General features: G+C 42.2%; 1 protein-coding gene across 3 annotated transcripts in view; it reads right to left on the reverse strand.

Annotated features, from left to right (window-relative positions):
• The window catches only part of LOC137169497 (kelch-like protein 29), a 219,093-nt gene that overhangs the window by 44,322 nt on the left and 158,149 nt on the right, over positions 1–16,622 (reverse strand). For all 3 annotated transcript variants that reach the window (XM_067572720.1, XM_067572723.1, XM_067572721.1), the window contains one exon: positions 6,368–6,566. In XM_067572720.1, coding sequence (XP_067428821.1) covers positions 6,368–6,566 — 199 coding nt within the window. The remainder of the gene's footprint in view (positions 1–6,367; positions 6,567–16,622) is intronic.

The following is a 16,622-nucleotide window of genomic DNA, read 5'->3' on the forward strand; positions in this document are numbered from 1 at the left end:
GCACAATCAGCACATGCAATGACAAAGCTCTAACCAGTTTCACTTTGTCTGTTGAATATTGGATGAAGCTGAAGCAGCCTTCGAGCCTTGCAGCAGGTATAGCGGGTCAAAGTGCCAGATGCAGTGTGAGCGATGGTGAGGCTGATCCGTTTTCTTGTAAATGCTGCTCGCTTTGGGTTTGGGCACGTACTGCAGCTTTAGAAACAGAATGAGTCAAGTTTTCTGGCAACAGCCGAAGCAATCGTTCACCTGCAACCCCCCCCCCCCTCCCTCCCGCTTCCCTCCCTCTCCCGCCCTTTCCTCCCTCCATGGTAGCTCAGGCTGACAGTAGTCACTAGTCAAAAGGTCAAGCAGACGGAACCTTAATCTTGGCTGCAGCCCCTGCAGACATTCAGACCAAAGGTTATCTAATCTGGATTTACTGCCTCCATGTTACATTTATGTGCCGAGATAGATGTGTTTGCTTGAGATCTCACTGATAAGCCGCAGGAATATCAAAAACTCATACTCCAATTCTCCAGTGAATAGCTGCATCCAACTTTCTCTCTCTCGCACTTGCTCGCTCCCCCCCCCCCCTCAAATACCATTTCAGACTCCAGAAATAAAATCGGAAGAGGATCCGCTGAAGGGCACTCTTCACATAGAGCGATTAAGACATTTCTGGCACATTCTCCTGCATCCTGCTTTTCCAGTTTGAGAGGTGAAACAGAGTAATCTCACGCTGCAATGGCTCCAAAAGACAAACCAGGCTGAATAATTACACAGAGCAGGACAATAATCAACGAAATCCTGACATTAAAAAAAAACAAAAAACACACAAAGCTGAAAAGTGTCTTTCCAAACTGCTGACAGCTTCCCTGTTGCGATCGCCTTGCTTAATGGTTAGCGTCGAGGCTGCGCAGCCAGAGAGAAAGATGACAAATAAATTCAATTATTGCATGAAAAAGAGCCACTGTCACCGTTTTGACGAGGAACAGTTGAGGGGACGACGAGGCGATCAGCGAGAGAGTGTTAATCGCGCCTGAGCCAGAAGCAGTAGGTGGCAGGCTTCAGCGGAAAGTCATCTGATGATCTTTTATGCTCTCCTTACAAGGTGTGAATCTTGTTCTCCTTTTCTTTGCGGCGGTGGCACTCAAGGCCACTCTCCAAGGAGCCGCTGGCTGACAGAGGTGTGAATGAGCAGATGAATGTCACGCCTACAGGCTTCGGGACCTCACAAAAGAGGCCTGGTTTTATTGTCTCTAAACTGTGGATGCAAAGCCAAGCTATTGTGCAGGCTGATCTAATGAAATCCAGTTTTTTTTTTTTTTTTAGACCAACACACAACCAAGCACACTGTGTTTTATTTGGCTTGCCCTCCGCTGCAAGAATTCTACACGGTTGATAACGTTTGACATCAACATTTCCAGAGAAATTTAGGGAGCGACTTCAATCCTGCTGCAACAAAGGGTTCTGATCTCAGTTTTGAAAAAAAAAAAAACTTCTAGGGAGCTTTTAACTGAGTAATCTATAACTGCAAACACCAATTCATGCATGAGGAATGATCACATAGATAAAATGCTTGTACAGAGAGACAAGGCTGAAAACTCCTATCTCAGTAGCCCCTGCTGCTGATGCTGAGAGTGTCTTACTGTAGTTGTTAAATTTTCCGCCTTTAGATACATGAACACTTGATTACAGATGATGAAGTGGACGCAGAGAAAGACAGGCTGAGAAAGAGTGGAGCTACTGTTAAGGATTCCCTCCTACAGTGTATGTATTTAAAGGTTTAACAATGCGTGTGCACGTGTGTGTGTGTGTGTGCATGCACGCGCGCGTGTGTATGCGAGCGAGACAGAGAAACAATGTGAGCCGAGCTGGACCCCTGCGTCTCCTAGTCATTACAGCTCATTTGTCTGAGTGCTATTCCACTTGGCTGGGTTGACTTAACAGTTTGCCCTGGCGCTCTCCACCCTCCTCTGAGCCGAGCACAGCGACACATGTGGAGAGAAGGAATTGGGAACATAATGTATGAGTTTGTCTGGGACGCGTACACACACACACACACACACACACAGAGCATGTATCCCAAAGAAAACTTTTTCCCTGCTCCTTAATAGCACACGAGTACACATATAGATATATAACGCCACCGAAATCAGAGCGTATCTTATGTCTTGAGACAAAAAAAAGGTTTGTGAGTAAACTCGCAGCACCAGCGGCTGTTTAATCCCCATTATCCCCTGGAAACACTAATGATAGCTAATCAGATGCACATCCACACTCTAATTAACCAATTACTGTAGCAGCTAACGGATACACATACAGTACGTGAAACGCCGTGAATTCATTATGAGATTCTCATAGTTTTCACTTTTAACCCGAGACTCTTTTTTTTTGGGCCAAATGAGGAAGATAGGAGGCTGTTAAGAGAAGACATCAGCTGCATCCCCCCTGCCTTCCTGAAAAGTTCACTGTTGCAGCAGGAAACAAGTAAAATGAGATGGAAGGTAAAAATAAGTACCATTTAAATGAGTGCGCAGATTTTGTTAAAAAAAAAAAAAAAAAAAAAAAAGATACAAGAATGCCAACCGCATGCACACATTTAAACAAAACCCATGCATACCAAGCAACTCTTTATGTCTAAAATTGTATTCCTGTTTGAAGATCAAAGACAGACAATTTCTATGCTGAGCATCTTTTTTGGCCACTTAATTAGCATCTAATAAAAGTAATGGGTAGAGCATCCACTCAATAAACACTCCAAAATGCAAAATCGGTGCAGCGCGAGACAGAAGGCTGTCTCATTTTCAGTTAGAGAGGCAGCTTAAAAATAACCTTTACGCCATGGTGTCTATTCAGACTTTTATTACTCTTGCCTTGGGTTAATTCTGAGAGAGAAGAGCTTTGTCCAAATGTTGTCCAGCATTGCTATACATATATTTTTTTGTTTCGCACCAGTTCACATTTGGTCATAATATAATATTTAAAGCTGGTCTAGCCAATAATTTTTACATTAACAATGCATCAAATGACTGTGTATAATGTGTAAAACCATAGTGAATTGTCACTAGACTTTGCAGTTCCCGTCAGCTGTACGGAGCATTTCAGCATCTTTTTAACTCATTTCTTTGGTTTTTATGTCCCGCAACTTTACGGTTTTAAACTCTCATTCTCATCGCTCTCATAGGGTTGTTTTCAGCAGCAGCAGGCAGCTGTTTTCAGTGGAAAAAGCTCTGTACACTACCTTTAGTGCCAAACAGCAAAAAGACAAAGCTGGCAACCAGCTGGTGAACATAGCGGAGCATTTAGCAGCTAAAATGCCAAATATTTTTTCTTAGAGAGTTGGTGGAGAGTCAAAACTGGAAGCTGAAAAAAAGAGTGAATATGTGGACTTATGCTGGTTAGGTGGACAGAAATGCAACTCCAAATAAATGCTAATGTTGCTCTGAATGTGTAAGTAAGTTAATGTGTTTGTTAATACTTTTTCTATAACTTTTTAAGGTGATAATATGTCAGCATTGTGTTGACAGCTTACTGCTCTAAAAAGCAATTAATGCAGGTTAAAATTTAAACTTGTATAACAATTAGAAGCTGACTAATAGCTATTTCAGCATGGCAGATATTATTGATTTCAGCTCATCACATTTGTTTTGCTATTGTTGTATACGTGGGTTGATAAGTGACAAGAAACTGCAGTACAGAAATACCAAAAACAGGTTTGAATCAGAGAGAACAGACAAGTTTCTTTTTTCGACAGTGAAAAATGAAAGTAGCTCTTTAATTGAAGAGATTCTAATGAAAAATGTTTGTCTATGTTATGCGTTTATGTTTTAAAAAATGAACATTGGCAGATGTATTACTGTCACATTTTTTAAAACTTTAATATATCATTATTGGACTCTTTCAATACTGAAATCCAGTATTGGTCTGGCTCTATTAATAAATAATAAAGGAACACTTGCACTGCGAGTATAACATCAAGCATCTGATTCACAGATTGAAGCCTAGATGTGAAAGGATATTAATAAATAAATATCCTTTCACTGGCTCAAAAGAGTAAATTAAATTTCTAGATTGAAAAAAAAAAAAAAAAATCATTTCAATCCATTCAAATTTATCAGTCGTAAAAAGACTGAATGTATGAGGCACTCAGACATGCGGCCCTCACACACACACACACACACACACACACACACACACACACACACACACACAGTATGAACACAAACACCCCCACTATAATGCACCCACATATTCACAGATTGACTATGCTCAGCAAGAAGTGCTTCACGGATGGCAGTTTTCCTTTCTTTTTCCGCTTGACAGACTTATCAACCGAGCTCAGGTGGTGCCCCATCTGCTTGCGCACATTTAAAGTACACACACACACACACACGCACACACACACGCACGCACACGCACACGCACACACTTTCTGCTTACACAAGAAGACACATGCTCTAGGAATAAACTCAATCAAATGTCTGCCCTTCAAATTTCATTTCTGATCCCCCTGGCTCCTTCTCTCCCTCCTTCTCTCTCTCCGACCACATCCCGACCTCTCCTCCTGTTCTCCCACGTCCCTTCGCTTTCTTGTCCTCTGTGTGCCAGCCTCGCTCCCCGACAACCTCAAACTCTCCCTCCTCAGTCTTTATTTTATCTTCACGGCCACGTGCTAGTCCCCATGTTTACCCTGCAATCCCAACGACCATGCGCCCTGCTGTGCGGAGCCCATCCTGTCCAATGCAGCAGATGGCTGAACGGCACACGTGCACACAAACAATCACGACCGCAGATGCACACACGCAGGCATACAAAAAAACTCAGACCTACAGGAATGCACACAGCTACACAAAATGTCAAAGTGCATTTGTATTTATCTGTACACCGAGTGCGGTACATCAGAACACATGAGCACACAGTTTTTCACACTTCACTCCATGAATCCAACAAGCGAACACGCTGATAAAATTCTCGACCCAGATAGTCAGTTCATAAAGAACTTCAGATTCTGAAGAGTTCAAAACTTGATCGAGAAAACATATTTATCATTCACTGAGCCATCGGTGTATAATGCATCATGAATGTATTAATCTCAGCAGCATTTATGCATTTATATAATTCTGTTGTACAGAGCCACAAGCTGCTGTGAATCAATACAAACTTCAGCCTGTATAACGGGACTGCAGGACGCATAAGATATGCACATACCAAACACTATAAAATGGGCCTTGACAGAAAATGCTTCAAGAAACTGCTGAGAACAAAGAGAAACTACTGGATAGAGGATGAGTAATGGAAGGATGCTGAGTGCAAATAATGCCCCAAATATCTTTTCTCAAGAGGCAAATGATTTTTTATGAAGGGCCTCATGCGACTGCATTGGAAGCAATTAAAGATTCAAAAAATATTAACCTAAAACAAGTCCTCCAATGTTTGTTTACTGGCAAGTAAACACACTGGCTGGACAACAGAGTTGGCTGGTAAACTGACCTCTCCATAAAGTGCCATTTGTTAGGCAATTATCTTTATTCTACCAAGCAGAAAATAACTTGTGCTGAATAGTAAGGTGTGCTGGTGCGAGGCTCATAATACCATGCAAACACTATAATTAGGCAGCTCTTTACAGGGGGAAAGAGTGAGGTCCTGGCCGACCTGAGGGAAAAATCTAACGGCCAAAAGCAATTTGCAGGCGCTTTCCAATTTCCATGAATGATTCTTTGATTTTAACGATGTAAACAAACATAGTCTTCAATGGCTTGGACATTGGCGTCGGCCGGACAGTGAATGGTTGGCTGGTTGCTTAGAAAGCGAGGACAGAACTGACTGTGCCTAGCTGGTGTTAAAAAGTTGTTAGGGGATGTTTATGTGCAGGGTTTGCTGTAAAAGAGCCTGAGTTCAGTAGCTCACAAACCCTGGGAAGCCGTTATGGTCTGCCACCTTCAACTTTCATGGTAAACTCAATCATAGGTGGCTCCAGCAATCATTTGTTTGAATGCGGAAAGAAAAATCTGTCCTGAGATTTGGAAATATGATCTGTTGCCCATGTGTTCGTGTAAGTATTTACTGTAGTTGTCTGGAAAATATTATGGAGCTCTAAACCATTGCCTTCCAGTTGGTGGATAAAATCAATACAATGCAGTGGCAAGGCAAGGTCTCCTGGAGGGTCTTGTAGGGACCTGATCTCTCTGTCACCTTGTTGCAGTGAAATATGAATAGTGGATATGTGTGCGTGGGTGCATGGATCCCAGAAATAAGTTCTGGGTCAATTACACCGGTGGGAGGCAGATCATGTCACTGGCAGCTTGTTCTTGGGTCATACAGGCCAAAGATGCGCATCAGTTTACCTATGTTTTTGTGTGTGAGTGTGTGTGTGTGTGTGTACCAGCAGAGAGTCTTGGCCGGGTCCTGGGTGTCTGCATCTCTTGCCGTGCGTGGGGCAGCATGTGGTAGCGCTTGGCTTCGTTGACCAGATCACGACACGCCTCCGACGATTTGATCAGCTCCTCGTTGTCCACTACGTTCAGCAGGTAGGACGGATGGATGAAGGGAAGGCGCACCACCGCCAACAGCTCCGACAAATGCTGAAAAGACAGAAAGGAGAGGGGAAACAGAAAAAGCAGGATTAGAGGTTGAAGGCTGCTATCAGTGAGTGATGCTTAAACAACATAACGGAGGGAAAAATAAAGAAACAAAAGCAAGCACCAATAAAACAGTATTTGTGGATATCTAAATTAATTTAGACTGAGTGAAATTACCAAGGATGATCAAAGAGGTTTTATATGAACAGCATTAAACAGAATAAAAACACAGTGGATCAAAGTCAGTAAACACAGACACTCACATCTTTCACAAGGAATGCAGTTGGATTAACTCCCCACCTCATTATGAATGTTTTTTGCTGTACAAATAACTTTGATATCTTAAAAGATAGGAAAAGCAACTATCATGTTTGATAAAAACCTATTCTGTTGTAAGTCAGGAAACCTAATAGTGGAAAGACCATTAGATCTGTTACCTTCTGTGCCAGGACCTCAAAGCTTCATTTTGACACCCTGCATGCATCGGTTTTCTATTTCTACACGAGAGCAGGACAAAATGCCCTGGCAAAGATGGAAGGATGAGAGAAGAAATCCTCAAAATCCTCCAAAAATGCTGGCAGCTTTTTTTATGCACTCACCATGATAGCCTTATTCACTCTCGCACATTTCCAAAAACTACTAACAACTCTAGAGACTTCTAATTGAGTCATTAAAAGCAATTCATCACAGAACAAGAGGCTGCCAATCACGTTTTGCCAAGTTTTCAGTGAGATCCGCTCAAAATCTCACTTTCACATGTGCATTTGGTTACGCCGCAAGAGCCGAAACAAAACAGCAGGGGGTATCTTACTTCCACCTTCTGCTTCCTATTTTTCGGTCTCGAAATTAAATCTTTCAACCGAAAGCTAATGTTCTTCTGCAGCCAAATTAAGACCCAGTTCTGGTTAATCACAAGCCATTCAAACCAAGAGATGATACAAATCAAGACGCCATCGCCAGCTTTAGTTTTTTAACATTCAAGTGAGAAAAAACAAATTAAAACTGATTTTACACAATTATGACTTTAAATTGGCACCTTTTCCTTTAAAGGGTCTGTTGAGCATGAAGATGATGCTTTTAAGAGGGAGAACATTGAGATTCATGGGTGTGGAAAGAACCTTAACTAAGAGAAACCTAAACTAAAGTAAAACTAATGTTTGTGTGCTATGTGTGCTATGCTATGTTCTATGGCTGTGTGCGCATACATTTACGTGCTTGAACTGTATAGGTGTTCAGAGATAGAGGCAGGACATCCTGTTGCCAGGGCAACCTTGTCTATAGCTCTGGCTGCCGAATGCTTTTTTTTCTTCTGTGTGTGCGTGTGTGTGTATGTAAGTGTATGTGTGCTGGTGTGTACTCCCATGGGAGTCTCATCTATGTCGACAGTAAAAGCTGTAAACAAGCTTGGACAGAGCGACAGAGAGCTGGGTGGAGATTGACCCCTCTGACCCTTCGGCTCAGAGCGACGTGACCGAGCCGCGCAGGGAGAGTGACAAAACAACAGACTCAGAGAAACATCATTCAGGGGAGAACAAATAATAAGCTGACACTCTACCTAAGCATCTCTCTCTCCCACCTGAGGCCTTTTACTCTGGCATGTGTCCCATTTGTTTTCTACCGATGTCCTGGGCGCATCTGACCAGAAAGCAAGAAATCAGACAGTGAAGAGAAGGACCATGTGGAGGAGAGAAGAGAATGGCATGAGAAGGAGGGGATAAGACATGAGAATGGAGGTGGGAAGACAAGCGAAGACTGAGGAGGAGGAAAGGATGAGAGGTAGCACGACAAGAGAGGAGAATAGACGAGACGAGCCAACTGAAGTGAGCTAAAAAGACGACGAGAGGACGGGAGAGAAGATGTGACGGTTCCACGGCAGTCAGAGAAATCTGCTGATGACATTTCTTCTCTGCAAGCTCGCTGGGAGCGAAACGCCATCCTGCAGATGGGACTGTCTGCTTCCCTCCTCCGACGAACGCACACAGCTTACCCAACAGTTTATCAAACAAATAGCTCAATACCCACATAAACACTGGTGGTTGCTCGCAGCAGCTCAGCTCAAACACAGCAAGAAAGGAGAGTAAAAGCAAGCTACCTAGCATACTGCAATATTCTTAAAGGTGCAATATACGACATTCAGCCCCACTGCCGCCATGTTGAGGACGACTTCCGAAACGAAGAACAGAGAAGCTTGGATAACAACACACACAGAGGGAGTGTGACTTCATTCTCTGCTCAGGACGCCATTACTTAACCTTATCTTTACATAGCAAACAGTTGTTTTTTGACGTCTAGTAGGGCTGAATGTCATATGTTGCACCTTCAAGGGAAGAATCACTAGCTGAAGAGAAGCTGCTACCTCCAATTACGGTTCCCCCATAGTGGGAGATATGCCCCAGTAGTTACTGAGTCATGTCAAACTCAAATTGAGGTGACTTAAGCTTCAGGCTTGCTTTTCTATTACAAGCTACTTTTCTCCAGGTCTGCTACAACCTCACCTACATTCATGTTATGACATTATATAATGTGATTAATGCCAGTAATTGGATGTTGACACATTTTAAAAACACACTATTTGACAGTAAAGCCCTTTTAGAAAAAAATACCTTTCAATTTCCAATCTAAGGAAGAGGGAACTCCATGTTGCTCTACTGTATTTAAAGTCCGTTCGGCTCATGAGATCATATTTGTGGATTCGCGGGTCGTGTGAAATAGGTCCACGACTGACTCTTCTGACCTTCAGAGCTAAATTAAAGCTGTATATGGGGCAGTTTCAGCCAGGTGGTGCCCTTAGTGGCACGGCAGAAATAAATGTGCTCAAATGTCTCTGGGTGTGTGTGGAAATCTTGCTCCCATTTGGAACAGCAGGTGGACGGGCTAGAAGGCCCTGGGCTTGAATTTTTGTCTTGGGTCCTCTCTGTTGTGGATTTTGCTTGTTGTGAGGTTTTCATCCAAATATTTAGGTCTCCTGCAGCTGGAGACAGCATGCATTTTGTGTATCTCTGTGTATAACTATGCAATACACTCATGGACTGTCCCAGGTGTTTCCCTCTCTCTCTCGTGCAATGCATACAGGGATAGATGATCAATGACCTTGAATAGGAATACTAAAGTAAAGGAAACAGGTCACCAGGTGTGGAACGGCACTTTAAGAAACAAGCTACTTTCAGAATTTTAATGAACGAATGAATTCTGAGCACAACCAGTCAGCAGGTCGCGAGGTGAAGGCAAGATGGACAGACTAAGCCGTGTTGGGAGTTCTGTGCACGTGTATGTGTGCTCATTAGCAGTAGTGTCTTGGCACGCTGTGAAACCACACCCAAATCAGCGCTCAATCACACTTGTACACGGTTAGTTAAGTTTCCTCATACCTGTGGAAAATAAATAAAGAAAAACAAAAGCATCCACTGTACCATCTGCAAATCTTAGCTAAACACAAACCCACATCTGTTGTAGTCTCTCTTCCACTTGCCAAACATCTTTAAAATGGCAGTAAAACTACTTCAAAGAGACAGCATCTGGTCTCTGCAAAAAGGCAAGGACTGCTACCACATAAATATCCACCAAAAAACGCACCCACACACACACACACACAAACACACACGTATACACAGAGGCATTCACATGTGAATACAGAAATACACAGATGGTTAGACTTCACCAGTAAAGTCTGTAGCGCTGCATTATAATGATGTGTTGTTTGTGGTCATATCTGTGTTGGGTTCAAAGGTTGATTTAACTGTAAATCTTTTCGAAGAGATTAAGACAATGTAAAGTCACTCAGGCTGACCTGTGATTTAATAAACCACCATGGATTCAATTGTGGGACCGCCCTGTGTGTGTGTGTGTGTGTGTGTGTGTGTGTGTGTGTGGATGGGTCTGAGTGGTTGCAGAGTGGTGGGATAATGCTTGGATGTTTGTCTCTACTTTAAAGAATTAGTATCCATCTCTAATTCTAACTCACTATCTCTCCCACTTCTTTTTCAATTTCTGTCTCTCTTGCCACCTCCATTCCAGCTCCTCGCTCTTCCTCCCACACATGCATATATCGGCATGGAAATGAGAGAGAGTTGCACACTTGCTGCTAATATTCAAATCCAAACTGTCAGACCCTTACGAAAAAGGAGTCCTGCTTCATGCCAGCCATTGAATCTACTCAAGTAGAAAATATTGCAGAAACTGTTTACTCAAAATTCTTGTTTATCTTTTAAAATCAAGTGTTTTTTTTTTTTTTTAAAAAGAAGAAAGTTTTCTTGTCACATTGACACTGCTTTGCAGTTGTGTCTTCACATCCCAGATGATTTTAGGGAACCGCAGTACTTTTTAATTTTCTTACATTTCAAGTTTTTCGGTGCTGGAGTCTGCACGGTCGCGTCTTGTGGTCACCGCCTCACCCATGGAAATGAAATGGATGGTTAGTTTTTGTCCAATCACATACCCACATGATATGCAAATTTTATCAGTGGTGGCAGCACCTTGTCTAATAACATACTCTTATGCAAATTTAAGTCAACTGTAATTCAGGTGTGCTGTGCTGGACTGGACAGTTCATTGTATTTAATTACTATGTTGTTAATTACATGTTGTCTTCTTTTAAATCACTCGCCACTGAGTAAATATACTTAACTCGGAGGTGGGTGTACACCGTATTTGCTTTGCAAAGCTTTTAAATGCCATGGCTTACTCTGTGCAATGAATCTGTTTATGGATTGTAGAAACCTTATAAACAGCAAAGGCCCCTTTCTTCTACAACAGGTGGGCTTTTTTTGTTTAAAAAAAGCAAATCATTGTAGAACATGGCAACTGCCAAGAGGGATCTGTTAAAGAGTGAAATGATCAAATAAATTCATGTGATTTTGGGTTGAACTTTCAGAGGCATATCCATCCATCCATCCATCCATCTATTTCCTTTACTGCTTATCCCCTAGAGGGTCATGGGGGTGCTGGACAGAGGCATATCCTTTTTGACAAATTACCAAGACAGCTGCACCATGATAATCCTTTAGTCCGATCCCTTTGCTGAGATATATTAAAAATCTACAACCAGCTCTTAACGGTTTAGCCCGTTCATCCCCCTCATCTTCACCACCTGTCTCAAACTTCATCCTTCTATCAAAACCCAAACTGTCAAAATTTTTTTCACACATTATGTTTGTGGAGGAGCTCTCCTCTTTTTGTGACAGATATATACACATATACTCCTAACATTAATATTGCAGATGTGTGCCTTCCTGGTGAATTGAGGCTTAATTCTTCAGTGTGGGTAATTAAATTACTCCATCGTTTTACTTTATGTAAACCTGGATAAGTCACTTTTTTACATGTCTGAAATTGAGGTGAGGGCTGACTTTGCAGTACCTCGAAAGCTAATCCAAAGGTTAAGTAGATGATTTGATATTTAAACAGGCTGAAACCTTCCGTGGGTGTTAAGTCTGGTAAATATTGATGGAAGCTGAGGAAGCTAAGGCATGCAGGCTTTTACCTTCCTCTTTAGGGGCCATGGTGAGTGACTGACTACATGCACTCAATGCATGCCATATGAACTGTGTGCTAAAAGGGTTACATTTATATGGTGTGCATGCGTGTGACATGATCCAGGTAAATGAGAGTACTCACGACACTCAGACCAATGAATGACATGAGAGCAGGCGGCATGCATCCTACTCTCCATTTTGGGCAATCACTCTCTCATGCACAAGCACATAGAGGGGAAAGTGAGCGCCATCCCTGCAGACGAATGGTGTGACCTGTCATTTTCATCTTCTCGCCCACTCGTGCAGGCAATCCTTGTATACTTTCAAACAGAGACGACGTCTAATGGATTCAAATCTTAACAGCTACTGTGCCAACTGAAAGATACAGAGCCTACTGTGCATTTAAAGAAAACATGGCGTGATCTTCTCATATTCTTAATATGGAGTTCAGTGAGTTTTTTTTTGACATGCTGAACATATGCAAGGAATCCACTGGAGTCTGAGGACATATGGAGACACTACTTTTAGTTTGACCGTCCACACATACTTTTCCCTGTTCCAATTTTCTCTGGACAAGGAGCATTAATAAGGAGTCCATATGTTTATCCGCTTGTATTCTGATGTGCAATCCAGGTAACACCTTGTGGCTTCACCTCTCTAATGGTCTGCAGCTTGCACATTGACCCAGTACACAAGCACACCAGGTTCTCAGTGCCAGTGGATGGACATGCCCAGCAGCCACGTCAACATGCATATACTGCTAAACAATGCAGCACAGCCCAGTTCTAAAAAAAAAAAAAAAAATCTTCACACACACACATACTTACACACACATATTCAGGCAGGTGGACAGTGGATGTGAGTAGGTTTTTGAGCCTGGTGAAAGGCAGGGATAATGTGTCTAACAGGGTACCTCTCAGATCTGTCAGAGGCAGCAGAGAAGCAGCCGGGAGGCCGCCATCCTCTAACACAGATGACAAATGTCCACTGAGCATTTCCCATTCCACTACTGTCAGCGACAACTAACGCCTCTTACTGTGTGTGTGTGTGTGTGTGTGTGTGTGTGTGTGTGTGAGTGTGAAATGATTCAGTGCCACGGTGGCATCAAATAAATGACACATGAACGGTCATATCTATTTGCTTTGCTCTGAGCAGATAGGAGTATGCGTCTGCTTTAGTGTGAAAAATGGACAACCCGATGCTTAAAACCCAGCCCTATATGAAAGGAAAAAAAAAAAAAAAACCCACACACATACTCGCTCACTGACTCACAAGTGTGTGTTCAATAGAGCGCGTGCCCATGTTTAGCCTCACATCGCTAACAAACCCACTCAGCTGAAATGACCACAGCTCGGTGTCCATTTGAGTGTGTGCAGGTTTCTGTGTGAAAACACACGCATGTGCCTTTTCTTCTGGTAACACATTATGGACGAGTAAAATATGCTCTTGCAAATGGTACTTAATTTGGGTTTAAGAGATGTCCTTGCTTTGCTGGGTGTGTTTGCGTGTTTTTTTTTTGTAGCTGCGTGACTACATGTGCATATCAGCCAGAAGGATGCATGGGGGGATGGAGAGAGATGTAGCGGACGACAGACGCTGACTGCTGCCCTGAGCAACTACTGACAGGTGCAATGTGTTCTCCTCTGAGGCCTATTTCAGCATGACTTCCTTCAAAGAACAAAAAACATTTCTTCTGCTCATTTCACTGCAAACATTAGTATGAGAGACTGCTTGATGTATATTAACGAAAAACATTCTGGTGTTGCCTTGCTTTTAACCTGAATTCTCTTTGACATCAAGTGGTATCTAGTAACTTCTGTATTTCCCCTTCTATGATATAGTGCAGTACATTTTCATTATTCATATGAATCTTGGGAAAACACAGAAGATTGCCTCCTTTGAACAGATAGCGCACTTTGTTTGTTCTGTATGTATTGTATTGCTCATGCAACACTTGCGTGTTTATAAGAGAGCCCAGTGGAAATGAGACGCCTTTGACTTGCTCTGGATATGCAGCCGCTGTGGTTGAGTGGCTGTGTTCAACTGGTTGCACACATCAGGACTGAGCGTGCTCTGGGACGACAAAGGACACAGATGAGAATGGAGGTCCGGAGTTCACTGGCTTGCATCAGATCCCGTCCACTCGCTAATACGCAAGTCGTATTCGGGCCAATATACAAGTGATTTTCAGGCTTGTGTGAACGTTTGAGTACAGGACTGGGATTGAACAGTGACATCCTGTTTTGTAAATCCTGTGTGTGTGTGTGTGTGTGTGTGTGTACATGCAGGAATGTGTGCTTGTGAGTTGGAGAGAAAGAGACAAAGAGGACTTGAGGCAGAGAGGCAGAAGAAAAAAGCCAGGACTGCTCGCTGCATCAATCTCCATTGTCTGGCTACGTCTCTTCAAGAGTGTGTATTTGTCACAGATCATGCTGGCGGCGGCCTGCGTCGTGTTCATTTCAGCTCACTCCACAACAGTTTCAGTTTCCTCTTCAAGGATGATTGTTGTGACATGAAGCTCCTCATCGCAACAAAACACAATTAACCTTTTCTTTAACGGTGTACGATGATGAAGAGTTTCCGTTTTGAACTTGGAGCTTAAAAAGAGAATCACTAAATTAAAAGTGAAGCTTCTGGTGAAAGGGTCATTTGTAGTTTTGAAGGTAAATGAATTGTAAAACCGTAAGGGAAACTCAGTTTATATCCCTACACAGCCTCAAAGCGTTCTTGTCCTTTGATAATTTTATACTCTAACAACATAATGATAGCATCATTTGTTCTGGGAATTTTTTTATTTTTAATGAGTGCCGTAGGAAAAAAAAATCACATTACCACATTACCAGAGTCAATTGTATAAAATCCCCCCAAATAAGAACTTATAAACACATGAAGTAATACCTTTAACTATATTAATTTGGATTGGGAGCTGCAAATGTCAGGGCAGGCCATTGTTATTTCTGATGAGTGGACAGTAGGTTCTTCCTAATGGTAAGGCTGGCCTTTTTTTTTATCAAGAAAATACACCATTAACTGTCCTTTTTAGCTGTTACATTAGTTGGCTACTTTCCAAAGAGCCTCTTTTGTCAGGTTGAGTCACCTGGCAAGATAGGATCCTTTATGAAATATGTTGAAGTGAGGCGTAATGGAAGTCCTATTCAGGGATTTGGCAGAGACTGGCCTGTTATAATTGGAGCCATGTCTGTGGTCGTCCCACAAAGGACTGCTCGGTGAAAGGAAGGACAGGTCTCTCTCTGTCAGCACCTTCAGAGAGAAAACACAACACAGGACACAGTTTTTCCACCCTCTTGTTTATGTAACTTATGAAAACCAGTGTCTTGCAGGCTGAATGTGGGGGCGGATTTACTGTTATTCTCAGATGTGATGTTTCACGATCAGTAAACTTCACTGTAGTGTTAGAGGTAAACAAAATTAATCTAAGGCTGCAACAATTTCTATTTATTCTATTTATTAATCTGTTGATTTTTTCTTTTTTTGATTACTTACAGTAATATATTTGGCATTTTTGCTCAATAAATGAATGTAGAATAATAGTTTGATCTTTTGGGAAATGCCCTCATTCACTTTCTTGACAAGAATGAAATGAGAAGATTGATATCACTGTCATATCTGACAGTTAAATATGAAGTTACAACTTGGAGACATTTTTACACCGATCAGAAAGCCATAAAAAGTGTTAGTGAGCTTGAGAGATGCTACCTTGGGACAGTGCAGGTTAGTGCTGTTTCCACTCTTATGCTAAGGTTAGCTAACTGTCTGCTTGCTGTAGCTTCATATTTAACTATCTAACAGCCATGAGAGTGGTATTGATCTTCTCATCTAACTCTCAGCAAGCTAGCGAATAAGTGTATTTCAATTGGAAGAGACAAGTGAATGAAGTAAAGAAAATCGTTTATTCTAACAGATGATATAGTGATAATTAAGTCTTGTCAAGAAAGTCTTTGGCGCTTAGACTCTACAGGAGATTTTGTAATCAAGGGGCATCAGGCCCTGAGCAGCAGCAAGATAAATCTCCACCATGGAGTTCCAGATACTGGTGGTGGTGGTGGTTGATGACTCTGCTGAGAGTGATAGGCTGATGAAGTGATGAAGCTGATGATTAATCTGCGAAGACTGGGCGGTGATGGGGAGGGTGGAGGGTCGCGCATAACGGCAGCATGAATGCGCTAAAGCTGGGAGAGAGAAACATATTCAAAAAGACAGCAACAAGATGAGAGACTGACAATGGAGGCTTGTCGCTGTGCTATTGGATAGATGTGACCAGCTGATGTGAACAGCTGATGCGTGAAAGATGTGAATGGCAGGATGGTATGAGAAATAAAACCACAGGTCTAAGCATGCAGAAGATAATCTCCCTGACTGAACTTTCACTAAAACATAAATCAATTATCAAAATTGTTGTTAATATTGTATCTACTGTTTCAACAATTAATGATTCCAAATGCTCCTCTCTTGCAAGGGTTGTTCCTTTTGTTTCCCGAAGCCTCTGTCACCCTTTGTTTTCCCACTAAAATATACAAACACAGACATATGCAGACGCTTTCAGGGTGACACACCTTCAATGACACCC

Source organism: Thunnus thynnus, chromosome 18 (genome assembly GCF_963924715.1).
Source record: "Thunnus thynnus chromosome 18, fThuThy2.1, whole genome shotgun sequence".
Lineage (NCBI taxonomy): Eukaryota > Metazoa > Chordata > Actinopteri > Scombriformes > Scombridae > Thunnus > Thunnus thynnus.